The sequence below is a fragment of the Nannospalax galili genome, unplaced genomic scaffold (assembly GCF_000622305.1).
Source record: "Nannospalax galili isolate Female #2095 unplaced genomic scaffold, S.galili_v1.0 scaffold490, whole genome shotgun sequence".
NCBI lineage: Eukaryota > Metazoa > Chordata > Mammalia > Rodentia > Spalacidae > Nannospalax > Nannospalax galili.
The window spans coordinates 1,076,447-1,103,510 of NW_008329666.1; the positions used below are offsets into that span (position 1 = coordinate 1,076,447).

At 40.4% G+C, this 27,064-nt stretch overlaps 1 protein-coding gene across 1 annotated transcript in view; it reads left to right on the forward strand.

Annotated features, from left to right (window-relative positions):
- Fbn2 (fibrillin 2) overlaps nucleotides 1–27,064 on the forward strand; it is a 282,405-nt gene that overhangs the window by 228,086 nt on the left and 27,255 nt on the right. Inside the window, exons 41-58 of the mRNA XM_008841082.2 lie at nucleotides 13–81; nucleotides 1,334–1,459; nucleotides 1,651–1,776; nucleotides 2,225–2,350; nucleotides 4,042–4,158; nucleotides 5,647–5,775; nucleotides 6,204–6,323; nucleotides 8,589–8,714; nucleotides 9,393–9,545; nucleotides 10,733–10,798; nucleotides 11,095–11,220; nucleotides 11,797–11,916; nucleotides 13,168–13,290; nucleotides 13,979–14,110; nucleotides 20,352–20,477; nucleotides 21,837–22,043; nucleotides 24,014–24,139; nucleotides 25,692–25,814. Of these exons, the coding sequence (XP_008839304.1) occupies nucleotides 13–81; nucleotides 1,334–1,459; nucleotides 1,651–1,776; nucleotides 2,225–2,350; nucleotides 4,042–4,158; nucleotides 5,647–5,775; nucleotides 6,204–6,323; nucleotides 8,589–8,714; nucleotides 9,393–9,545; nucleotides 10,733–10,798; nucleotides 11,095–11,220; nucleotides 11,797–11,916; nucleotides 13,168–13,290; nucleotides 13,979–14,110; nucleotides 20,352–20,477; nucleotides 21,837–22,043; nucleotides 24,014–24,139; nucleotides 25,692–25,814 (2,241 nt within the window). The remainder of the gene's footprint in view (nucleotides 1–12; nucleotides 82–1,333; nucleotides 1,460–1,650; nucleotides 1,777–2,224; nucleotides 2,351–4,041; nucleotides 4,159–5,646; nucleotides 5,776–6,203; nucleotides 6,324–8,588; nucleotides 8,715–9,392; nucleotides 9,546–10,732; nucleotides 10,799–11,094; nucleotides 11,221–11,796; nucleotides 11,917–13,167; nucleotides 13,291–13,978; nucleotides 14,111–20,351; nucleotides 20,478–21,836; nucleotides 22,044–24,013; nucleotides 24,140–25,691; nucleotides 25,815–27,064) is intronic.

Here is a 27,064-nt window from a genome sequence, read left to right on the forward strand (position 1 = left end):
TATTTCTTAAAGCTAACTTTAAAACTATATGTGGAAATATTCCCGGATTCACCTTTGACATTCACACAGGAAAAGCTGTTGGTGAGTTTGTTCTCATTACTAATATAAACATACATATGTAAACATAGATTAATATATGTCATAAAGACTTACTCGGGTGTCTGAGATTTCAGCAGCACCACAAAATACTAATTGATTAAGACAGAAACTATGCTTATAGACTCTAACCAAGAGTTAATGATGGTATTATTCCATCAGCATAGCCTCGTGGTGGCAGTTAGGTGACTCTCAAGATTTCATGTGTCTTTGAATCTTCCTTGTCATGTATGTTGTATTACATGTCTAAATTATTTCCTTTTATGTGTTTGTATGTGATATGCATAAATATTCATGTAAGTGTACATGTGTATGTGTGGCCATGCATTCACACGGCTGCAATTGCCTGTGGAGACCGGAGGTTGATGCCTGATGTCTTCCTCTGTCACTCTACACTCTCATTTTTCAAGACAGTGTTGCTCACTAAACCTAGAGCTCACTGATTTGTCTAGGTAGGCTGGCCAGCAGGCTCCAGTGATCCACGTGTCTCTGTCGTGTTGTCCCCACCCCCACCCCGTGTCCCAGCATGGGGAGTTACAGATGCATACACCATGTCCAACTTTTAAGTGGGTGTTAGGGATCCAAACTCAAGTCATCATGCTTACACAGCAAACACTTACCCTATGAGTCATTCTCCAACCCCTTAACCTTATTTTAACTATAGTTACTGTTTTGAAACTGCATAGTGACATTTTTGGTGTATTTTTTGAGATCCCTTTCTATTGGTCAAATTATGAATTTATATTTCTATGAATTACTTCCCTCTGAATGTACTGAAAAGTTGCTAAGTTTATTTTTTTTCTCATAATTTAAGCAACATAATTTCAAGCCTCCATTAAGCAATATACTTGACTCAGTGTGTGTGTGTGTGTGTGTGTGTGTGTGTGTGTGTGTGTAACAGAACAAATTAAGGAAATCTGACTTTCTTTATCAGATAAATAGCAGCTGTTAGGGTGACCTACATAACTTTGGGGTGGGACTTGATCCTATAAGATATTCATTTGCTATGTTGCAGCTAAAATCACTTACTATGTTTTATCAGCTACCCTAATTTTTCCAGAGCTTCTTAGAGAAACTGTCTTCATAAAGCCTCAAAACCATTCATGCCAGGATGCATTTGATTCTTGAACCCTGAATGTGTATTTTCATTTGAGGGTACACACGACATTATTAAAGGTTATATGGTAAATACATTAAACAGAACTACATCCATTTTACCAAATCTGTTCAATTTCAGACATTGATGAATGTAAAGAGATTCCAGGTATTTGTGCAAATGGTGTCTGCATTAACCAGATTGGCAGTTTCCGCTGCGAATGCCCAACAGGATTCAGTTACAACGACTTGCTCCTGGTCTGTGAAGGTAATCTGAGAAATATATGTTCATTCCAAAAGAGTTTGCCATACACGAATGGCTTTCAGACAGATTTCTGGGGTTTTTTTTTACCATTTCTTCCATAATTTCTTAAGAGTTGAGCATGAAAGTTGGTGAAATGACTGAGACCCTAAAGCAGTACTGAAAGACTGTTGACAGGGACCCTGTTGCTCTTGCAGACATCGATGAGTGCAGCAATGGTGACAATCTGTGCCAGCGCAACGCAGACTGCATCAACAGCCCAGGCAGCTACCGCTGCGAGTGTGCGGCTGGCTTCAAACTTTCCCCCAACGGGGCCTGTGTAGGTAAGCAGGAGCCAAACAGGCACCAGTCACAGAAATCTGAATTAACATGCTCAAAGGAGTCCTTGCTTTCTTACCTACCCAGATACTTTGAAGCATAATTTTAGTAAGATTGTCTAACTCAACCTATTTATTTATAGTGAATGAGGGCTTTCACCATAACTTTTAGATTATTTCATTGAGAAAAGAGGTTCCTTCCATGGATTTCCTTTCCTAGGATAAAATAGCATTCTTGAAGTCCTAATCAACCTAAAAACCATTGTATGATTGAAAAAAGAGGCGTGAGTACTTAAACGCCTTACTTATTTTGATTCGGCTATTGTTACGGTTCACTTTCAGCCTGTCTATAATAATTAATAGCAAGTCAGAGAAATGCATTTGTGAAAAATGAAGGAATCTTAATAAAAATATGTCTAACGTGTGTTTTATTATTTCTTTTTTCCTGTTTTAGATCGCAATGAATGTTTAGAAATTCCTAATGTTTGCAGTCATGGACTGTGTGTTGATCTGCAAGGCAGTTACCAGTGCATCTGCAACAATGGTTTTAAGGCTTCTCAAGACCAGACCATGTGCATGGGTAAGGAGGGAATTCCATGGCATGACGTGAGACTGAAACTCAAGGCCAGATGATAGCTTCATCATGTGGCCTCAGCAAGTCCCAGGCCTCTACCATGTCAAACAGTACAAAATTCGTAAGCAGGGGCATACCATAGTAGGCTCTTGTGTTCAGTGATTCTCAGCTTTTTGCTCTAGAAGACATTCACATGGCTTGCTGTGCACTCAGAAATGTTCAGGACTAGTTGGAATATTCTACAAAACCAGCTTCACTTACTTATTACGTTTCCCCTCTAGAATGCATTTTGAAATGCAAAGGAGTAGTAAGAGTGACAGCATTAAAATACACGCGTATACACGTACGTATTGGATAGCTTGGGATTTAGGTGCATCTTTTGTGCCTTATCTCTTCAAGTGATTATACAAGCAAACATAGCCAGACTCTTCAGAAATTCTCAACAGCTGACACAACAGCTATTCAAGTGATCACAGTGTTCAGTAAGCTTATGCTGAGCTGCTGATTAGTGTTTTCAAAGGCAGATGGGCTGGATGCCTTCATGCTGGGCCTGAGCACAATGCCTACCTCTGATGTTGGCAGTGGGCTGTGACTCTGCCAAAGAGTCTCCTCTCTAAGTTTTGCATTTGAGGAAGGAAGTTCAAATTTAAAACTCGTTTGTAATTAGCATGTTCTTGGTGTGGAAGAACATATACTCCCTTGGTGTTCCAAGTGCAATCTAGCTGAGTATTAAGGTCAGATTTCAGCCTCATAGAATCGCTTCATTTGTGGCATATCTACATAACACAGAGCATGTGCAGAAAGTCTTGGCTCATCTGCTGCATCCTAAGGGCACCTCGCCACCGTGGATTTCCCCAAAAGTGACAGGACAGGGGAAGTTTCTAGTCGGTGCTTAAGCAAAGGAAATCACAGGCTTTGTTCTAAGGGAGATTGCTTACACATGGGTCTCCTTCTTTACTTCCTGAGAGAGTATGATTTGCCAAAAAAATTCTGTGAGATTTCTGACTCAGAAATTCATTCTTAATGCTTCTTCTCCATGGTAAACGTCAGTGAGACCCTCAGACCTCCCCTCCGCGGCTCCCTTCTTGAGGGAGCTTCTGTGAACTGGCCTCACTGGCCAGGGAGTCTCTTATCTCTTGCTGTGGATGACCTTGCTAACTATTCAGGGTTTTTGGAAGGCTTATTCTAAATAAACCCCCATTTGGATTTCACTACTTAATAAAATTTAAAGAACTAATGTTTTCTATATGAAATTATGTTAATTCCTGGGCAAGTATTAATAATGCTTATTAGAACAACTTGCTCTAATATTTTAAAAGACCAGTTAGTTTACGATTAACTGAAAGGTAACCTATTCGTTGCATCATCTCTGCCAAATTGCTTTATAGTTCAAAACATCAATTAACTTACAGTTAATTGTAAGAAGACCTAGTCATTGCGGCATCTCCGCCATGGGCATGCTTACCCACACTAATTCTGAGTGGTGTATGTACTTATAAGTGATTAAATAGTGCATTTTCTCTTCAATAATTTTTTAATTTTGATTTTTCCCCTCTATCATATTCTTATTTTCCTCAAATAAATATTAATCCTAGTACTACCCTGGGAAAATCCAAGTAGTTCAGTAATGAGGAAAAAAAGTGTTAAAGGTAAAAAACCCTTGGGTTCTAGTTAAACGTTGGATTCCTTTTCAACAGACGTTGATGAGTGTGAGAGGCATCCATGTGGAAACGGAACTTGCAAGAACACTGTTGGATCCTACAACTGTCTGTGCTACCCTGGGTTTGAGCTCACTCATAATAATGATTGCCTAGGTAAGTCCTTCAGGTAGCTCTTTCTGGCTTCTCTTTCATTATTAAAATAAATTGAATGAAATTAAAATGAAACCAAAGAACAAAAATGACTTCTGTCATTCAAATTGCACACGTGTGCAAAAAAATACATAATATCATCAACTATTTTCTAGTTAACCACAGTCCTTTATTTCCCTAAATAATCACAAGACATGTACTGTTTTGAGCCCTCATGTCACTGAATCAGTCTATTGAGGGGGATGCTAGTAAACATACCAGAACTGATCTGTAGTTTGGGGTTTCCCCTAAGTGCGATGGAAAAGAGACTCATTATTTCAGTGTTGTTTCAGGTATTTTATGAGTTCATTCTTGATTTATATTCAAGCCCCAGCAGTCTTCTATGTGTAAACATGTCTGCGTCTCGAAATTTCCTTTTCCCCCAGCTTTGGATGCCTGGATGCCTTTCCACATAAAAACAGTGACTAGGTTTCCAGATGGGCCTTCAGACCACACCTGTGCTTAGCACAGAATTCTAGCTTTTGGCCCACACTAACATACAAATATGACATGGAAGTTAATGCTGGCTGGGGGAGACATTCCCAAAGTAGGTGGAGAAAAATAGAAAGAAAAATGACACCCTTGACTGTTCCCTGTTTACCACAAGCCAGGTGCTGTGGGGTACTTTGCAGCATAATACAATTTTAGTTGTGACGCTGGAGGGTATGAGGAAGTAATTCAGGTTTTCCACCATTTATAGGACCAGGACAGTTCAAACCCACCTTCTAATTTAACCTAACATTCCTGTCGGGTTTCTTTATACTTCAAAAATCTGCAATCATGAAACATTTTGCAGCTAAATGGACATTTTATTCAGCATCTCTCACCATGACCGGAGGTACACACACCCTGATATAAGCAGGGCAACCCAAGAGACATCAACACTGCTCTAATCAAAATATAGTTTTGGGAAAACATAAGAAATGACTCACTTGTAATCAGCCTGGGGCTTAGCCGAAAGCCGGCACTCCTGCCTTCTTGTTCTGTAAGTTCTGTATTGTGTCAGCAATCCTAGACTGCTTTCAATATAACTGATTTTTCTGTATTTAATATACTCGCTTCTTTATTTTGAATACTATCACTATCTCTAGGTAAAGGATCTACAAATCATTCAATCAAGTTCAACTGCATAGACCACTTACCTCTGCAAAATGAAAAACTTTTGAACTGGAAAAAAAAGGGAAAACTTAGCCTTCAACCTTCGAATTTTATCTAGCTATAAGTTCATGTTTATTAACATCAAAAAAAATGAACTCCAATCATTGAAAACAGTGAGGATACATGTGACCTCGTTAGTGACTCAGTTCTTAAGATACATGTCCTTTCTCTGTTATTAAATTGTAATGGAGACTTTTCACAAATGTACGCCAATAAATCTGCTTCGAAGTTTCAGCTAGTGAAATGGGATGCACGTAGATGCTCTCTGAAAAGCTGACTCCTTTCTGTTTACAGACATAGATGAGTGCAGCTCATTTTTCGGTCAGGTGTGCAGAAATGGACGGTGTTTTAATGAAATCGGCTCCTTCAAGTGCTTGTGTAATGAGGGCTATGAACTTACTACAGATGCCAAAAACTGTATTGGTAAGAAACTAAACAGTACGTCATCTTTGAGGTATTTTATTTTGTGAAACTATGTGCATTGTACACACATTTCATTTGGTCGTCAGAGCATAGGACCAAGATAACCTGTGCTGGGGACATTTTCATTTCAAGTATTAAACCACAGTTGAGAATGTGTCATAGGCAGTGGTTTTATTGGGGACAGTGCTTGAGGCTACCCAGGCCTCAATAAAAGTAGATAGAAGAAACAAATCAAGAGAATTGGCAGCTTTCTAGCTAAGACTTATGCAAGATATCAGAAGAATATCAGGGTGTACTTGTCCATAGTGAGTGACCCAGTAGATCCGAGGGCCTGGCAGAACCCATGTTAATGTTATTCAGCAGGCAGATAAGTCAACCCAGGCACTGTCTCACGTCTGGACTGCTTTTTGTCTTCTTTCTCTCTAAAGATACTAATGAGTGTGTCGCCCTTCCTGGCTCTTGTTCTCCCGGGACCTGTCAGAATTTGGAGGGATCCTTCCGGTGCATCTGTCCCCCAGGGTATGAGGTGAAAAGCGAGAACTGCATCGGTGAGATTCATGTTCATTCTGAGGTCATGAGGTGTACTGGATAATGATGATCGGTACAGGCTGTGTGAGAACACTGCATCTTGGTCTCTGCATGCATGCAGGCCTAAGAAGTTAAACAGAGCTGCCTGCATCTGTTCTGTATATCATTATAAAATTGCATATTATTTTCATAGCTGTATTACTGATATCATAAGTGAATCAACTAGTATGACATTCCTTGAAAGCTGATGATCCTCTTTTTCCACTATGATTGGTTTTTGTTTGGGGGATTTTGAAGATTTTTTTTTCTGTGTGTGTGTGTGTGTGTGTGTGTGTGTGTGTCTGTGTCTGTGTGTCTGTGTGTCTGTGTATGTCTGTGTGTCTGTGTGCACACACAATGTATGTGCAGGTGCTCTCTGCCTTATTTCCTTGAGAGAAGGTCTCTCCCTGAACCTGCATCTAGGCTGGCTGGCAACAAGCCCTAATGATCGTCTTGTCTCAGTCCCACAACAGTGGGGTTACACATGTGACCAAACTCAGTTTTCTGTGAAGTTTCTGGGGATGCATTCAAACTCAGCTCCTTATACTTGCTCAATAGATGCTTTTTTTCCCACTGAACCATCATTTTGTTTTTCAGGTTTGATTTTTATTCTTCATTATGTCCCATGATCCATCTTTTTGTAGAACAATCTTAGCAGCTGCCTATTAAGCACCAGCATGCAAAAGAAACACTATGCTTCTTTGTATCTGAACAGCTTAGTGAAAATACCTGTATCTGTGATTTAGTTAACAATTCACTAAATGTCAGGGATATTTCCTTTCTTTAACCATTGTTCACTATGAAACTATTGTATGCCTCTAAAAATTCGTTTTTAAGTCCTTTACTTCACCCTAAAAATTTTCTTCAAACAAGTGTCTGTCAGCCAGTATTCTCAGATGAGGTTATTCTAACAGGACCACACTCACAAGCAAACACATATGTAGTTATATGTACACACACAAATAAATGCATTCCTACATTCCAGAGGCACAGTAGTCAGTGTGCTTATCGTTCTAAGGTCTAGAAATACAAAACTACAGATTTTACCTTTACAAAGCTTACTGCCTAATTAGATAGATAATTTTGTCAATGAAACTGTTTTTGAAAAATCCTAAAAAAGCAGTGTGGAGACCCCTGTACTGGAGATGTAGAAGCACAGCATGAGGTGGCATCAGTTGTGATGTGACTTGCTACAAACGGCAGCCACACAGCCTTGGTGACACTCAGAGATACTCCTGAGTTTTGGGTGAGAAGTTACTAATGAAAGAAGAAGAGAAACTCTAGAAATGAGTCACACAAGCACATAAAGAGACATGAAGTGACTGGCCCAGAGGCTGAACTTGGTCCTGCTGTCATTTGGGGCCATTGCAGGGGTGGGGAGTATTCTTGGAAGGGATGTGATATGGCTCATTTATTAGAATTTTGCAAATATAAGTTGAGAACATGGTATGCCAGGCACCATGGTAGGAGCTGAGGGCACAACACGGACCAAAGCGACATGGCTTGGCCTCATGACTCATATTCTTATGTGTTTGAAGTTCTAATATTTAGTCTTTTAGATAAAACAATCCATTATCTAAGTATTTCCCACCAAAAAAAAAATGATGAAAATCAATGGGTAGCAGGAATCCTTACTTTAAAGAGCAATTCTGAGGTCTGTGAAATGACACTGTTGTGGTGTAGCTGAGTCTCAATTCCATTGGCACAGATTATCAAGTAGAACCAGCTGTATGTATGAGAAGGGCAACCTTGGTGGAAGAGAACAGAAAAGATGTAGCTAAGAGATGCGCAATGATCAGGTGGTAATTCAGGATGGGTTTAAAGGTACTGAGGAAGTGAACTGGCCAGCTATACATGACTGTGCATTAAAAGGCCATAGAGAGAAAGAAGGGCACCTCAGGTTTCCCATTTGGATTGCTGAAAGAGTTACTAGGGAAGGGAATAGTGTGTCTGTGATCCACATAAGACATGGCGTTGGTCCTGTCAGGTCAACTTCTAGTAATCACGCTCAAGGTGCTGGAGGTGGGCATGGGATTTTTAGGGATGTGGTTGACTGAAGTTGGATATAATCTTTGACTTTTACACCAATAATAGTTTATTTTAAAACAATATATTGGCAAAATGCATAATGTCTCATTTTCCATTATTAAATATCAAGTGGATAATTGTTGCAACATGGACAAATAGGTATTTTCAGTTATTGAACAGTATATTGTTTTGATTAATCCTCTCCCATTGTTCTGCAGATATAAATGAATGTGATGAAGATCCCAACATTTGCCTCTTTGGTTCCTGCACTAACACCCCAGGGGGTTTCCAGTGCATCTGCCCTCCTGGCTTTGTCTTGTCTGATAATGGACGGAGATGCTTTGGTAAGCTGAGGAGTGACTTCTCTGTCTTAATTGCTCTTTACACATCTCTTAACTGGATGGTGAACCATCATGTGAAGGCTTTATTATGACAAAATATATATCTATTGGAAATACACCATCTGCAGTTTAAACAAAGATTTCTCAAAAGTGTCCCAAATGGACAGCTTTTAAATCACATTAATTAATATCACTGTTTCTACATAGTTTTGGATTTTATACTAAAGGAAAAATTGTTATCTTGGTTTATTATTTTCATTTTGTTACTGGCATAGGTGGTTATATACCCACTTACAAGTTGCTTCTGGCATAATTTAACTTACTGAATATTAGATATGTTATGTGGCATATGCCATGTAATCTGTAATGATACTACATAATAGTGAAGAAAATGAGAGACTGTGAAATCATTTCTTGATTGAGCATGATTTGACAAATTTCCTAAGCACATTATACAAATATTCTAGATGCTTTTAACAATTGAGCAAAATTTTATACCAGATGAATTTAAACTGGCAAATGAAACTGAACAATTAAGAATTCGTAGGCCTGTCTGTTAACGGCTGATCTCACCTGTCTTGTGCCCTACCTGTGAGAAATGTTGTCAGGAAGAGTCATAGCCACATTGTTCCATCTGTTTAAAGAGCAGTCAGGAGCTGTGCTGTTTGCTTTCCTGATTAGATACCCGCCAGAGTTTCTGCTTCACGAACTTTGAAAATGGAAAGTGTTCTGTACCCAAAGCCTTCAACACCACAAAAGCAAAATGCTGCTGCAGTAAGATGCCAGGCGAAGGCTGGGGGGACCCATGTGAGCTGTGCCCCAAAGATGATGAAGGTGAGAGACGTGAAGGAGACAGCAGGCTCTGGGTGCTCGCTGGAGTCAGTTTGATGAGTAATTTATGACTACATTGAGAGTGAAATGATCCTCACATATAGGTTTTTGTTGTTATTGTTGTGGTTTGGGAGACTTGTTATTTTTTGGTTTGGGGGGTTGTTTCATTATGTTTCATTTTGTTTCGTTTTGAGACAGTCTCCCTGTAGCCCCAGCTGACCTGGAACTTACTATGTAGACCAGGCTGGACTTGCCTGCCTCTCTCTCCCAAGTGCTAAGGTTAAAGGCATGTACCACACCACCTCGCCTGGCTCATATATAAGTTTTGATGGTCCAGGAGGAAGCTACTCAGCAAGACTTCATCCAACGTTTGTATAAGCTGTGATGACTGCCCACTTATCTCATTTTTCCTCCCCAAGTTAGCATTACTTGCTTCAGAAGAATGAACTGGAGTGGTGTGGGGCAGGAGATGCACAACGGGAGTTAAATTCCAGCTTGCTTCCCAAGTCCCAAGTTGAGGGTGTAGCTCCAGATAGAACATAGACTCAACACCTCCAAAGGCCTGGGATCAGTCCCTACCACCAAAAATAAATGCAGAAAGCCCTATGTTGGGGTGCTATCACCAGCTGTGGGTCTCAAAATACTATATGCAAAGTTGAGATGTGAAGTCAGCACAATGGTTATAGGAAGAACCCAATAGCCTCCCAAGATTTCTCTAGCACCAATGAACCGTAGAATCATTCCCAGCAAGGTCAGCCTGGGTGGGCCCCTACCTTAGGAGTGGCTTCTGTATATAAAGAGCACAGAAGGGTTTTGACTTCCTAATATCAAACAGACAGACCATTTGCCCCAGATTGGTGGCACCTAGGAAGATAAGCCATGTAGCCTTCTCTCAATAAGCTCATTGTTAATGTTTTAAATAAACCAAGATGAGGCTTGGTGAGGCACACCTGTAATCCCAGCACCCTGGGGCAGAGGCAGGCAGACTTCTGTGATTCTGAAGGCCAGCCTGGTCTACAGAACGAGTTCCAGGCCAGCCAGGCAGCCAGGGCTACTCATTGAGACTCTGTCTTAAAAAGAGAAAAGAAAAGAAGATGCTCTTGTTAAAGACAGATTTGTACAGTATTAATGATTCTTAAGTTCTCTGGTAGTTAGCTCTTCAGTAATGGAGAATCTGTGTTTCTGTTTAGTTGCATTCCAGGACCTGTGTCCATATGGCCACGGAACGGTGCCTAGTCTTCATGATACACGTGAAGGTGCGCTTTGATGTTTTATTCCTATCGTCACACTTTATATGAATATATTAAATTTTCTGTACTTTGTAAATCATGTTAATTTTACTACTATTGCGTATTATGTTTAATGTATAAATAATATTTATGAAGCACACACATTATACACATATATAGCATAAAGACTATAAGGATATGTGAAACATCTCTTCAAAAGGAGCATTTACATGCTTCATTAGTTTAAAATCTGTGTTTAATAGATACGAATACACTGATATATCTTTCTATATGAGGAAGCTTATGGCAGTTTTCTACTTTAGATGTCAACGAGTGTCTTGAGAGCCCAGGCATTTGTTCAAATGGTCAGTGTATCAACACTGATGGGTCTTTCCGATGTGAGTGTCCCATGGGCTACAACCTTGATTACACTGGAGTTCGGTGTGTGGGTGAGTATTGGCTTGCATCAGGCAATTTAAGTGTTCTGTTTTATTTCTCCTTTTGGTCCAAAGGACTCAAATTTCCTTGGTGGGGACAAGGTGGGGGACTTACGAAACCAGAATGAGCAGCTGGCAGCAGCCTTTGCTTCACTTCCATCTCTCCCCCTGCAACTTGGTTTACGTGAAGATGGAGTTTCCTAATATCTACTTTTAAGGAAATTTTCCAACTTTAATGTCTTGGGATGCAGCTCAGTGATAGAGTATATTTGTCTACCGTGCTCAAGGCCTGGAATTGGCCCCAGCATCAATCAGTCAGTCAATCACTAAAAGAACTACTTTAAAGTGGACAGAGCCTATGACTGGGAGAGATCCATTTTACTTAACATCTTTGCACACTTTCTCTTAATCAGGGGCCCACTCATCTCTTGGATCTGTGATCTTTAAGGAACGCATTGCCTTCGGGATCAGATGACCCTTCAGGGGCCTTGACAAAGGCCAAGGGGAGGGTCTGTCGGTGTCACCGTGCCCTTTGCAGATCCTGGCAACATGTGGGGTCGCTGGCACTTTCGTACTCTTCTCTTTCAGATACTGACGAGTGTTCTATCGGCAATCCATGTGGGAATGGTACATGCACCAACGTTATTGGGAGTTTTGAATGCACTTGCAATGAAGGCTTTGAGCCAGGTCCCATGATGAACTGTGAAGGCAAGTGATCCTGGCTTGAGCATTATTTTTCTTGGCTATATAAGGGTTTTTTTAAAAAGTATTTCAACCTCTAATGATTCTGATACTCACATCCATCCTCAGTACACTTCCCTTTACCTCAGACAGTTGCAGTAGCTGCCCTACACCCTGGTCTGATAATTCCAACACCTGGCTCAGACCTTGGCTAGTGTCCCTTGTTCTTCTTTTCCTTGAGATTGGGTTACATTTTCATGGCTTTTCAATATATTGCTTAATTTTTACTTATGTTCTGGATATTGGGTATGATGCATTCTGGAGTCAGTTGTAATACCTTGAAGAATGTTGATGCTTTCGTCTTAGCTGACGTAACTTAGGTTGGTACGGTGGCAGGCTGTCAGACCTATGAAGGGAAATTGCTCAGAGTTCTTTCTGACTCTTTAAACCTAGTAGCTGATTTCCTTGGTTTGTGCCCACAAATGCATAACACAGCCAACAGTGTAGACTGTGTATATGAACGAGAAAACAGGCATGCTCTTTCTCTTCTCTGGCACTCCTTTCCAGGGTCTACTTCACGCTTTAGCACCTTTGGTGGTCTCGAGGTTCTGTCTCCTGGACAGGATAGTTCTTCTCAATAGGATGTTAGGTTTAGCTACCAGCTACTACTGTCAGGTCATCCGTGGGATAATATCAAAAATTAATAGGGAGTGGGAAGGAAGGGAGGAAGAGGGAAGGAAGAGCAGGTGGTGGGACCAGCCAATGTAGAAATTAGCGTTAGTCCTTGCTGGCCATTAGCTCTGAGGTTTCTGCTTGTTTGTTTATTTGTTTAGGTTTTTGTTTTTGAGGATTTTTTGGTTTGGTTTGGTTTGGTTTTTTGTTTTTTGTTTGTTTGGTTGGATTTTTTTGAGGGGGGGTGGTGTTTTGTTTTGCTTTGTTTGAGACAGCGTCTACCTTAGGCCCAGCTGGAACTAGAACTCACAACGTGACCTGGATCTCACATAGATCTTGAGTGCTGGGATTGAAGGTGTGCACTATCATGTCTGGCTATTAGATCTGAGTTTTACTTCATTTCTAAAACTTCGGGTAGTGTTTTTATTCCTAATATATAGCTGTTAATTTACTGGAGAATGAGTTTGCCAGATAGTAAATTTTATATACAACAGGTAAAAATTTTATCTTGTCACTTTCTGTATGACACCCCAGTAAACACATTGGTGTTTCTGTATATAAATGGAGCATCAAGATGAGCAAATGCCTGTCTACTTCTTTGATCAGATATCAATGAATGTGCCCAGAACCCACTTCTGTGTGCTTTCCGCTGCATGAACACCTTTGGATCCTACGAATGCACATGCCCAGTTGGATATGCCCTCAGAGAAGACCAAAAAATGTGCAAAGGTAAGGCCACAGCAAGAGAAGCATTGGAATTTGATGTGAGTGCTGGAATGCACTGTATTTTAGTGACCGCCTTCTTCTGAGCAGGCTTCTCCCAGAGCTTTGTAGAAATAAATGTAGCAGTGTAGTGCTGTAGATTTCCAGAGCTGGAGAGCAAGGTGCCTGACGGTGTGCATGCTGAGATGGGCTGAGGATCCCATGGCTGTCCTGCTCCTGGCCTCTTACTAAAGCAAAGGCTACCCTGCCCTGAACTCATTGTTAGAACCAGTGCTAAAGCTGGAGCAGAGGGCCTGGACAGATGGCTCAGCAGTTAAGAACATTGGTTATTCTTGCAGAAGACCTGGGTTCAAATCCCAGCACCCACATGGCAGCTAACAACTGTCCATAACTCCAGTCCCAGGGGATCCGACAGCCTCTTCTGACCTCCGTGGGCATTGCACAACACGGGTGCACTTACCTACATGCAGGCAATACACGCATACATGTAAAATCAAAATAATAAATAAATTTTTTTGAAAGTTTAAATCTGGAGCAGAGCCAGCATTGGAAAAGACTAGGCTTCTTTCTCTCTCCTACTGAACGGCAGCATGTTAAGAGCCAGAAGACCAAAAATACACCTGAAAATTGTCCCACAGCATTTCCTATTTCTGTTTTCTTCTTTTTAATAAGCATTTGAATAAATGTTTTGTAGATCTGGATGAATGTACCGAAGGACTGCACGACTGTGAATCCAGAGGCATGATGTGTAAGAATCTGATAGGCACCTTCATGTGCATCTGTCCCCCTGGCATGGCTCGCAGGCCCGATGGGGAAGGCTGCACAGGTAAGCTCCAAGGAAAGGTCTCTGCTTAGACAATGCCCCTACTGCACGCCAAGAGTGGAGCACTGCTCCAGACAGCAACCTGCAAGCCAGCCCTCTTCCCAAGGCCAGGCTGTGCTCCAGATAGCATTCTAGGCTCTGGGCATGAAGCAGTGATTATTCTGATGGGAAGAATTATGCCCTTTGATTACGTGTGATCCTATGTCCTGAAAGTCTGAAACATAATGCAAAAATATAGAAAAACTCCTTGAAATGGCTTTACTCATGTAACAAAATGAAAGTTTGAGGTTAATGGTCTCACTTTTGCATCTGTCTGTGAGTGAGGAGACTATCTAAGGAGCAGACAGTCTCCTAGAACAGTTCAGTGTCATTATCGCTTTCCCACATTGCTCGACATATTTGTCTTACTGAACTCATTTTTATTTTTTAGCATTTTATTTATAGTTTCACTTTACATGTATGAGTGTATTGTCTGCATGTGTATAAGCACACCTGTGTCATACAATGCCCAAGGAGGGCAGAAGAGAGTGTTAGATTCCCATGGAACTGAAATTACAGATGGTTGTTAACTGCCATGTGGGTGCTGGGAACTGAACCCAGGTCCTCTGCAAGAGCAGCCAGTGCCCTTAACCACTGAGCCATCTCTCCAGCCCCAGTGAACTCATTTTTAGAGGGAGGAGATAGAGCTATGACTTTAAGGTATGTGCCAGTCTTGTTCCAAGCAAGCTCGTCACAGCTACCATAGGCATTTTCTGAGGCCTTCTTTTCAGTGTTGTCACCTGGGCCACAGCAGCCTAAAGCCTCCTCCTCTAAGAAGAGGGGACTTTTAACTGAGAACCTTCTGTTCCCTCAACAACCTTCACTATCTACTGAAATTGATATATTTTTAGAGAAGCAAAGATGATTAGTAATTTCCTACTTTTGAAAAAGTGCCAAAATAGGAATAAGATTTCTTAAAAATGGACCTACTCATGATCACTTGCTGCTGAGAGTCAGAACAGAACGCGGCTGGCTGCAGGTAGACCTGGGGACGCCTTTGGAAGATGACCATGTTATGAGTTTACTTTGTGGTGATAATCACACAACCCTGCAATTTATCCAAAACCATTGAATTGTACACTTAGGAATTTTATGGCTTGTAAATTATACCTCAGTAAAGCTCTTTTTAAAAGATGAGTCTACCACAGGAAATGAAATGTAGGCTGTTCAGTAGGATACTGTTTCTAGTACCAAGTATAAATGAATGAATGAAACCCACCAAGCATTCCTCACAGAAGCGTGGGTAAATAAATGATGGCGTATTCATACTAGGAAATACATACAAAATGAGTAACATAAACGTGTATGTGTGCATATAGGAATAACTCTAGACATATGGTAAAAGAACAGGATAATGTGACATTTTATAGAAAATTGCACCATTGTTACTGTTTCCCTCTTTTTAAATTTGGATGTATGTTCAGAGTCTAAGTTTATCCGACTGAAACACTTAGGAATATATTTTGCTTTGCATGCATGGAAAATTTCTGATGTTCATAACTACCTCAATTTCTCATTATAATGCCGTTTTATTCACATTTCCTGGGGGAGAAGGTCGTCATTAGGCTTCCATAAAAGAGCCGAATAATTTTAAAGAGAGTGAGTTCTCCGTTCCTCCATTTCCTAACTGTATATGGTGAGAAACAGTCTGTGGTTGATGGAGGGATGAGGACGGAGGGTATCTACTCCAGCCCTAATATTTTATGATCTTAATGGACTCATTTTTTCTACGAAAAGATTCAGAGCAGCATTGCACATATGAATTTTTCATTGTTAAAATGTACAATAAAATCTCTAGGCCTGAGGCCATGCATGGTGGCCATGCATGGTGGCGTGGCTCATGCTAGCACAACTAGAACTTTGGAGACCAAAGAAGGAGGCTTGTTAATCCAAAGCCTCTGCTGCATGTAGGTGTAGACTGGGCAGCTTTCTGACATTCTACCATGTCGGTAACTATGACATCTGCAAAGCTCTTGAGCATCGGAAAACCCTGTGGAAGTTTGATTTCGTGCTGCAGTCTGTTCTCACAATTAGAAATTCCATACAAAAGGCCAAAATATTATTATAAATAAAAAGTGTTTTCAGAAGTCAGGACAGAAGATAAAGTCATTTTTAAAAATGAAAAGGCTATGTATATGAAATGGGATCCAAGAAAATTGCTCCAAAAAGTCAATTGTAATAAAAACTTAAAATACGACACGCTATGGAAGTAATATAGGAAATGTAAAAAAGCAAAGAAAACTGTAAAATTAATCAGCGAGGGAGACTCGACTACATAATTTATTATAATCAAGCAATCATTTCTTGAACAAATAATGAATACAGAAATCTAATAACCAGAAAAAAATGTACCAATATCATTAAATTTTATTGAAATTCCAACAAGAATACCTTTGGGGCTCGTTAACATTTTCTTTCTCGGTCTTGAAAGTTTTAGAAGGAAAGTGGGAGAGGATAAGTACTGGACCGTCTCGATTTAAATGAAGAAATGGTCACAACAACAGACTTTGAAGGATATCTTTCAAACAGTGTGAGATTTCAAACAAAACCCAGGTGTTCAGTGGCATGTTATCTGTTAGACTTTGGAGGACTCAGTTTTCAAAAGTGCATCGAACAGTCTGGTTAGGTCAGGGACAGAGTGGAGGGAAACAGGAGTACTTCTGTGGAGGTCCCGTCCCACATTTCTCAGCAGAGGCGAAGATGAAGGAGGTTGGCCACATGCTGTTTAATCACTGACAAACTGTCTAGACTTGGAGGCTTCTAGCAGCACGGTAGGAAGGAGAGGGACAAAGCAGCCACTAGAGACTTAATACACTTTACTCGGAGTTGACTGACTTCTAAAATTATCTGACAGAGTGTAATGCCCCAGGGACAGAGAACATGACAGGTTTACGGAAAATGTTCATTCAAAAATGTGAGTTGAGACCATAGATCATACCTAGTTCACCCTAGTGACCTGTTATGCTATTTTTTTCAGCAAATTACTAGAGAAAACTGTTCAAAATGAATAATTTATACAAACATGCAGGTAATGTGTACAGAGTAGAGAAAAAGATTAAAAATTCAAACACTTTTGGAAGAGAAGAATAATCTGTGAGATAATTAAATAAAAATCCAAATACATTTTTTAAAATGTTGAAATGGAGAAGAAAACACAATATTAATGATGATCTAGCAAAGCTCAGGCAAGAAATACATCTGTCACAAATTAAAATCACTTCAGAAGTAATAGAAAGTAGAACTGAGGGACTGGAGAAATGGCTGTGTAATCATGAGGACCTGAGTTTAACCCCCAGCACCCATGTAAAAGCTGGGCTCAGCCATGAGAACGTGTTATACCAGCACCAAAGACGTGGAAACGGAATTCTTGGGGCATGGGGGTGAGCCAGACTATCCAGAACAGTAAAACCTACTAGGTTCCGTGAAAGACCCTGTCTCAAAAAATAAAGCAGATAGCAGTAGACGGAGACCCTTGCAATTGATCTCTGGCCTCCATGTGCACAGGCACACACATCACACATACACAAATGTATGCATACTTGGACCTGCACACACAATATAGAAATGTGGACATAGAAGGGACTGATAAATGCTACAAATGGAAGACAAGGGTATCTAAATATGTTTATCAATCGAGTTCCTCCAAAAAGAAATTAAACAAATACAAATGAAGAATACTAAGATACATTTGAGTATTTGTCAGATAAACTCTAATGAAAAATATTTAAATCTACATCAAAAAGTACATTATTTGCCTCAAAAAAAAAAAAAAAAAACACTGCAGAAGAGTTGTTCATTGATTGGGTTATATTTATGAAACTTTCACCATGTTTGTGGCATTAGCAGTACACTAATAAACTAGAAAGACAACTGACACACACACCCTTTTTTCCTGATCTGAGAGAAAAGTACTTGAACAAATGAACAAATCAACACTGTGTGTCATAAAGTGTAAGGAAAATACGATTTCATGATTGCGTGGGAGATACTTTTAGAGTGTGTTTGAAGATTTAACAAGGTGACATGGGGACTGTGGCATAGAATGAAAAATGACAATAATAGGAAAGTTCCTGGGTCAGAAATGAAGCTGGAGTTCATGCAGGAGTAGGGCTCAGAGGGAGGCCAAAAGGCAGGCCAGGGCACTGCAGCCACAGTGGAGAAGCTGGCTTTGTGGTAGGCAAGATCATGAAAGCAAAAGTGATTGGATAATGAACCAGAGATGTACAAAAACATGAGTAGTCTAGTTGCAAGTCAGCTAAGTCTGTGACCTTGAGTAAGTTGGCTTAACTGTGCCTCAAGTTCCTTATGTAAAAACAAGTGGTAAGAAGGAGAACACTTACCTCGCAGGACTGTTGTCATGATTAACTTAGGACAGTACTGGGCAGAAAGTAAAATTTCAGTTAAATGTTAGTGTTATTATAGTCTAACTTAGGTCTTCAGGGAACTCTGGCTACCTTGTAAGTACTGTATTTTAAGGAGACAGAAGTGGTGATGTTATATTTAGGCTGCTGTTTGAAAATCATGCAGATGAGAGGCTCAGATTAAAGCCGTGGTCTGTGGACAGAGTAAAGTGGACAGATCCAGAACATACTGGAGAAAATCAAAACAGGATTGCTGGTCGATTCACTGGACAGGACAGATGAAGGGCAGGAGGGATAAAAGATAAGCAACCTTTTTACTTGAATAACTTAATAGTCTTTTCTGTGGAAAAGACTAGAGAAACCAAATATAGTTAGGTGCACAAAAGAATAAAAGAAAAATCTCATTTGGCCATGTGAAGTGTCAGATGTATTTTAGCTCCCCACCCAACGTTATCATGTAGACATATTTACGAGGCAGAGGTATACATTGCTGATAAATACATGTTGTTTAAAAATCATGGGACTGATACGAACACCAGAAGAGAGAGCACAGAGAAGAAAATCAGCGGCCGAATTCTGGGCACTCCAGTACCTAGGGCTGCTGAACATCCATGGGAGGCTAAAACAGAGTCGACAGTAAGAAAGGAGGTTGTAGGCCAGCACAGTGTCTTGGGAATGAAGACAACTGTCCCCCAACTAGGGAGGGAATAATCACTTTTCCAAGGCTCTACTGAATGGGAGAGTCAGATATAGGCAGCAGCATAACAACTGGATTTGGTCACCTTTTCAGGAAGTGTCAGTAAAGGGACAAAGAGTCAGAGATGAGGAGGCAGAGTGGACAACAATAGATCCTTCTGTCAAGAAGTTTTTCCCTAATGGAGAGTAAGATGTGACAGTTTCTAGAGCTGTCATATGCACTGAGAGGTGTTTGGAGTTTTCTTGTTGGTGTTTTTAAGGAAGTTACTAGAGAATGTATACCAGGGTGTGATTTCCTGAGCAGGGAGAGTTGAGATCTTGGAAGTCAAGACAAAGTTCAAATGCTAGAACTGGCCTTTGAAAACTCCAAAAATACCTAAGCTGGTGAAAGGGGGAAAGCTGAAAGCGACGACACAGCCTGGTTGCCGGTAGGGCAGTGGCATACACAGCTCAGTGTTCGGCTGCATAAACACACTGGGGACCATCTAGGATTGCCCAGTGAGGACCAGATTCCCACTTGAGTTCAGACCAATGAATGAAAATGAAAACTGTCCTGGGCCGTGTTCTCCAGTCAGTTGTGCTACACTGGGCTAGGCATGGAGTAGGAGGGAGCAGGGAGAGCAGTGGACAGTGGGAACAGTAGTAGTCGCCAGTCCAGAAATTGTCCACAGAGACAAAGTGGATGCTGGGAGGCAAAATTTCATAGGTAGCGTGGCACCACACCAAGACCTATAAAAGTTCCAAAAAAGAAAATCGCGCTTCTCTATTTCTCGGCTTTTCCTGAGTATTCTCATTGCCAATGGCAGGAAAGCAACAGTAATCTGAAAACTCCAGGCATGTCAGAAGCTGGCTTCCTCTGCCACAGAATTCTTCCTCTCCTTGTGAGATGCCTTGGGGCAAGCCTCTCCCTTCCTTTCTAGTTCTACAGAAACACCATCCCTCTTCCAACAGGGGGTGGGTCAAGAAGGAAACCATCTGTCCCACTGGAAGAATGAAGAACGTGGAAGGCAATATTCACATAACTGTTTTCAATCCCTTCTTACCGGTATTTTGTCAAAGAAGTTTTTAGTAAGAGGTAACCACTCAAAGACAAGTAATTGTTGTTATCTACGTACTGCTCATTATTCATATTACTTGTTTCTCTCAAGATGAAAATGAATGCAGGACGAAGCCAGGTATCTGTGAAAATGGGCGTTGTGTTAACATTATTGGAAGCTACAAATGTGAGTGTAACGAAGGATTCCAGTCCAGTTCCTCGGGCACTGAGTGCCTTGGTAAGTGGATGTAGGAGCTGTATTTTCCTTGATAAATAAAACATCTGTTTTATGATGTCATCACAGAAGACCTCAACACATACATTCTTGTCAAACAAACCTTCCAAGCCAAGTAATCTACATACCTCTGCCTACAGGTGTGCATCTATTAAAATGATGTATATATACACATGTGTCTTGTATGCATGCATATGTGTAATGCAAATAACAATTTGAAATAGTCTTTCTAAAATTAATATTAATTAAGCTTTATGGAAAATGTGACTTTAGTAAGAATTACATCAGGAGGTGACTTAATTCCGAAAGAAAATATTTGCACTGCGAGGTAAGCGCTGCTGATCTTAACACAAAGTAAATGCCACATTTCAAAAATGCAATTAAGGTTCATTTTTATATTATGGTACAGAAAAATGTTTTACAAAATATTTTCTTGAGTAAAATGTAAACCTCATGGCACTAACTAGATCAATGCTGAAATGGGTATATTGTACCTATTGCAATTAATTCCAACAGCTATGGAAATAGGGTATCATCCAGTTTAAATCCACCAGAGAAAGAAGAGAGCTCATGACTTGATGGGGCAGGACAGCATGTTTCCAACAGGTCAGATTCATGTCCATGCGCTGCTTCCAGTCCTAGAAGAGTGTAGTCAAGACAATATATTTTGTTTACTGTTGTCTCCAGTCTCAACCCTCTACTGATAATCAGTTTTGGGAAATAGAAAAGGTAGCACACAAGGAAAGCGTCATCCTCTGTTCATATTACAGTTTCACTACGGAAGCTGGTAGATAAATCCGTACTGAAGATTTCTCTCCATGTTCACATCACTGAAATCCCTTTATTTATACTAATATGCTCTGTACAATCTACCCAGTCCACATGTTTGACCAGCCTTTTAGAGGTAGAAAATGCCAGAGGTTAATTGAATAAGTACCAAGCTCATAACATAGTGCTGAACTGATTTTTTTCAAACACAGGTCCTAGCAGTCAGTTATTTACTTGAAGGGAAATAATTTCATTTGGTTACCCTTCCCTTTGGGTTCTATAGGATTAAGGAGTTCTTTGTAATTTAGTCATCATTATCATTTGTTTGAAATGAAAGGGAAAAATAAATCTCTTTCTATAGTGTCACTTTTTGTCAACGTAATTTATTTAAAAAGGACAATGCAAATGTAACTGCCAACAAAACTTTATAATCATTAAATATAGACTATTCATAGAAAAGAATATTCCTGTTTCAAAATGTTATTGGTTAGTAGGAAAGTATTGGCTGTTCATTTAACTTGAAACCTGAGATGATGCAGTTGATGCAGTTTCATCGCCTCAGCCTTGACTCACCTTCCTCCTGTACCATTGCAGATAATCGGCGGGGCTTATGCTTTGCAGAAGTGTTACAGACTATGTGTCAGATGGCCTCCAGCAGCCGCAATCTTGTCACAAAGTCAGAATGCTGCTGTGATGGTGGGCGAGGCTGGGGCCACCAGTGTGAGCTTTGCCCACTTCCTGGAACTGCCCAGTACAAAAAGATATGTCCTCACGGCCCAGGATATGCCACTGATGGAAGAGGTGAGGAGCTGAGGGACTTTGTGCTTTGTGTCAGTCTAGTGAATTTCCCTTCATTGAAATTAATTTAAAGGAAATATAAAAAGGGAATGCACTGATAATGATAATAGTAATAGATCTTAGACACTTAAGAGTTTTTGTGTTCTATGTATGAATCAAAAGAACATTCTTGGCTTCTTGGCTAATGCTTTAAAAATGTGTGTTTGTTGGTGCGGTGCATGTGTGTGTGTTTCTGTGTGTGTGTGTGTGTGTGTGTGTGTGTGTGTGTGTGTAGACCAGAAGAGCTCCACAAGGAGACTAGGCTAGCCAAGCCTAAAGGATCCATCTATCTTCAGCTCCCCGTAAGAGGGTGCCACAATAGCTGACTTTTTTTATTTTTTTATTTTTTTAATTAATTAATTAATTTATTTATTTATTTATTAGTCTTTTTGAGATAAGGTCTCCCTGTAGCCCCAACTGGCCTGGAGCTCACTACATAGACCAGGCTGGCCTTGAACTCACAGAGATCCACCTGCCTCTGTCTCCCAAGTGCTGGGTTTAAAAGCGTGCACCACCACACCCAGCCCTGCCTTGTTTTTCAACATATGTTCTGGGGGTCTAACGCCTTCATTCATACTTTCAATGCAAGCACTTTACTCACAGAGCTATCCCCACAGGCTATGCTTTAGAAATTTTAGGAGATCTATTCTTCACATCATACCTAAGGTAGAATTTATTAATCCCCTTTAACAGAATGACAAAACTGAAGCACAGAACTCAGGTAATAATAATAATGTTCCCAAGATCAACTTTTTTAATGAATAGTGAGCCTGGCATGGAACAAACCTACCTCATCCTAAAGGCCATATTTACAACCTCCAAACTACACCGGTCTTGTTTAAAGAAATATTGCTTACCTGAGTACAGGTGTGGTGTTTCTAAGCTGCATTATAGTTATACCTGAATAAAGAAACAGCCTGACTCTCAGCTTTCATTTTAAGGCCAAAGTAGGCTCAATCTCTGAGAGCCTGTTCCTTCAGATGTCTCAGGGAAGCCAGGCTTCATTCTTTTATTCAAACAGCATCTCCAGCATGAATTGGGGAAGTAGAAGGTAGGATCCACCCTTATCAGAGAATCTTGCCCTTTGATCCCTCAGCCTGAAATCAATCTCTCTCTCTCTCTCCCTCTCTCTCTCTCTCTCTCTCTCCTCTCTCTCTCTCTCTCTCTCACACACACACACACACACATACTGACTCGCAATTCTTCTCACTGTTTTCAAGGAGAAAGACATGCTGCTTGCAGCACTTTGATATGTTAATCATGGACATCCACATTTACTCACTGTCTTTGGTGGAAGGCAAGGAGCTGTCCTGAGGGATTAAGGTCAGGTGCCCAGGTGACAAGAGCAGCACAAAACTCAGTGAGCTTATTTGCATTATAACTTTTTGGTTGCAAAGTTAGGTAAAAGTCATTAGTCTGGATTATGTCCCTACTGTGAAAGTCCATTACCACATGCAGGTAGGCATTCATTCTGTTTTCTGGAAACGTCCTAGCTGACAAACTTCATAGTAATTAGAGGTTTTCATTTTTCTGTGCATCCAAGTAGTATGCAGATGTTCTGGAAAATGCATTTCCTCCAACACTGTACAGTTTCCAGTCCTCTGCATGGCTGCTAACTGAGGCCTTTCTGCAGAGTCTAAGGCAAATGTGGATTGCACACCTAAACCTATAGTAAATTATCCCAAATTCCAGATGAGTTGGACTTGAGAGAGGTGGCTTTCTAGGTCACACAAAAAATAATTCATACTTAGGGTGCAAACTGAGTAGGCCTAAAGGAACCTCCACAGGCCTCACTTGTCTGCCTTTCTCCACACTTCAGATGGTCTGTTTCCCTTCTACATTCCCACCCCCTGAAAACTGAAGAGTCCTAAATGTCTATGGATGTTCACTGTCAGTTATTTCATTTCAGTTCCTTCAATTTTCTTGGTCCACAGATATTGATGAATGTACGGTAATGCCAAACCTCTGCACCAATGGCCAGTGTGTCAATACCATGGGTTCTTTCCGGTGCTTCTGCAAGGTGGGCTACACCACAGACATCAGCGGAACAGCTTGTGTAGGTGAGATGAGCTTGCACGCCAGGGTTTGCCAACTCCTGTTCCTGCAGACCACTTCCAGTCTGCAGAGCATCTGAGGCATCTTGGCTACAGAACTTTGGAATGTATCTTTCACTGAAGGAGGCCAGTGTTCTTAGTAACGTTCCTAACAGCACAGTTCTTGTCCTTTGTCTAGTTGTGTGGGGTGCAGAGCTCAGTTCATCAAAAATAGCTGTTCAGTCAGGAAACACAAAAATTACAAACATGCATCTTATACTTTAAGATGTACAAATGTATACCTGTCATTCATTGATGAAGAGAGAGGCTTTTATTGTTAGTTGCCTGTGAGTCTTTGTGTTTATGTCTAGAACAATGCATTTTCACTATTTTCTGCATAAAGGGTACTAATTAAGCATTATCTAAAATGTCTAATTTCAAATCAGTCTCCATATGGAATCTTGTAAATGTTCTGTAATTATTTTCTTGTTTGACTTTTGTATTGTCTGATGTACACCATTCTGTGACAATTGGAAGGCTGGGCACTAGTCTTTTTTGAATATTTTCAAAATATTTTAGTTTTTATTAAAGGAAAGAATTGTTTCTCTAGATTGTCTCAGCTCACGTGATACCCCATTAAATAACCTATTTTACACCTGGCATTAAAATGTTAGGAAAAGCAACGGAGTCTTGGTAAGTGTTTGAGTCACTTGGTAGAAAGAGCAGGTAGGAAGTAAGCAGAGTCAGGCTATTACTCCAGAACTTTCTCTATACTGCGAGGATTGATCCAGTGAGCTCTGTAGAAGAAATGGAGATTGCCTCCTATCAGTCAGAGGCTTGGCAGTGAGTGGTGACAAACTGTAATAAGGACAGGTCCAGCAGGGCCTAACAAAGAGATTGTGTACATGAACAGGCACAAAGGATAGTGCATGGGAGCTTATAGAACACCATCCCTGGGATGAAAGAAAGAGGGCAGGGCATGGTGATGAGAACCAGGCAGGAGAACAGTGTGCTCAGAGGGTGCTCTTGAGGGGAGCTGCAATCTGGGATCCGATGGCTTAGCCAGCTGGAGCCTCCACTGCAGGGAACATAGTGAGGAAATAGGAGAGTCCGGAAGATGCAGGGCAAGGAGTCCACTGATGGAGTCTGCAAGGCTGGGCCTGAGGGCGGGTGGATCTGGAGGGGCAGTAGGGGGTGTGGCTTTGGTGAATTCTGTGATCCCAGGAAGTTTGGGGAGCAAAAGACTTTTCTCCATGCCCTTCTCCTGAGAAAAGAGAAGAAAACTCTCTTTTAAGTTCTCAAGTTGTAAAGTAGCCTGATTTCTTTCGATTATAAAGAAATCCGCGGAATTTTTTTGCACCTAGACAGTTGCGTAGACATTACAAGATTTATCCGAGATCTACACATTGATCTACAAACTAAACCAGCATGTCGCTGCAGAGAAAACTGTTCTGTGCATCATTTGCCTCTGGCCATATTCCATTGTAAGATGCAGAGAGAAAGCATAAAGGATAGAGGGAGGAGAGGGGCTGCTTGTGCTTTTAACCAGGCCTTTAATGTTCATGTTACTTGTATGTAGACCTCGATGAATGTTCCCAGTCTCCGAAGCCATGCAACTTCATCTGCAAAAACACCGAGGGGAGTTATCAGTGCTCCTGCCCACGGGGGTATATCCTGCAAGAGGACGGAAAGACATGCAAAGGTGAGGGAAGTCTCAAGCAACTGGGAGCCTTTATCTGTTCCTCTTCAGTCAAGATTGGTTACTAGGTAATCCGGGTTGTATCAGACGCCCCTTAATTAAAATACAAAGTGACAGAAAACTGTACCCAGACCTCATTGTAGAAGGGAAAGGGTTTTAAGATCTAAGCCACAATATTTTGCTTCTTAAATTTAAAAAAATGTGGGTGTGTATACACAATGGAGTTTTTGCAGCCATGAAGAAGAACAAAATTATGGCAATGGAAAAGGGATGGAACTGGATGTCATCACATTAAGCAAAGTAGTTGGATATACAAATACCACATTTTCTTTCTTTGTAAAAATCTGCATTTTTAAAGGTGTAAAAATATCCTAAGGAGACCCATTACTTTGTATGCTAATTTAAAAAATTAAATTTAAAGACTTTAAAAGTAAAGTAAAATAACAAATATATGTGACATGACAGTAGAAGAGGATTTTGGAGTGGGGAGAAAGGAGAGCCTCAAAAGGAAAAAATGAGAAACAAGAAAGGATAGTGGGGGTATGACTGAGCAGGTTACAATAATGCACATGTGTGAAAATATCATAATGGAATCCACTCATTTATACGGTAATTTTAAAAAATTACACGTTACTACAAATAAGTGAAAAATGAATGCATACTTTAAATTTTAGTAAGGAACATGAAGGTAATTATCACGGGCTGGAGACATGGCTCAGTGCTTAAGAGCACTGGCTGCTCTTGCAGAGGACCCTGATTTGCCTCCCAGTACCCACATGGTGGCTAACAACCTGTAACTCCAGTTCGAGGGTATCCGACACCCTTTTCTGGTGTCCACGAGCATTGCACACACAGGTGCACTTACATATATCAGGTAAATCACTCAAGCACATAAAATAAAAATAAATTTTTAAAAAGTAATTATCATGGTACATTTGATCACTGAAAGAGCTTAAATGTCATATGCTACATTTGATTTTATAGGAACCTTCCTAAGTTTGAAGTTAGTGGATTGAGCAAATGTTTGTGATATAGCATATTCTCGGTGAACAGAGATTTTATTTCCAAACCATACTGAAAAATAAATAAATCAATACAGCAAGTTCTGAGATTGGAAATGGTTCAGGTGAACTTAATTTTGCAGTGTTTATAAAGCAATTGTAACTAAAGTGCTTGTATGATGCAATGTATCTATACATTACACTATCTAGGAAATTTATTTTAAATATATTATATTTTTTATTTTTTAAATA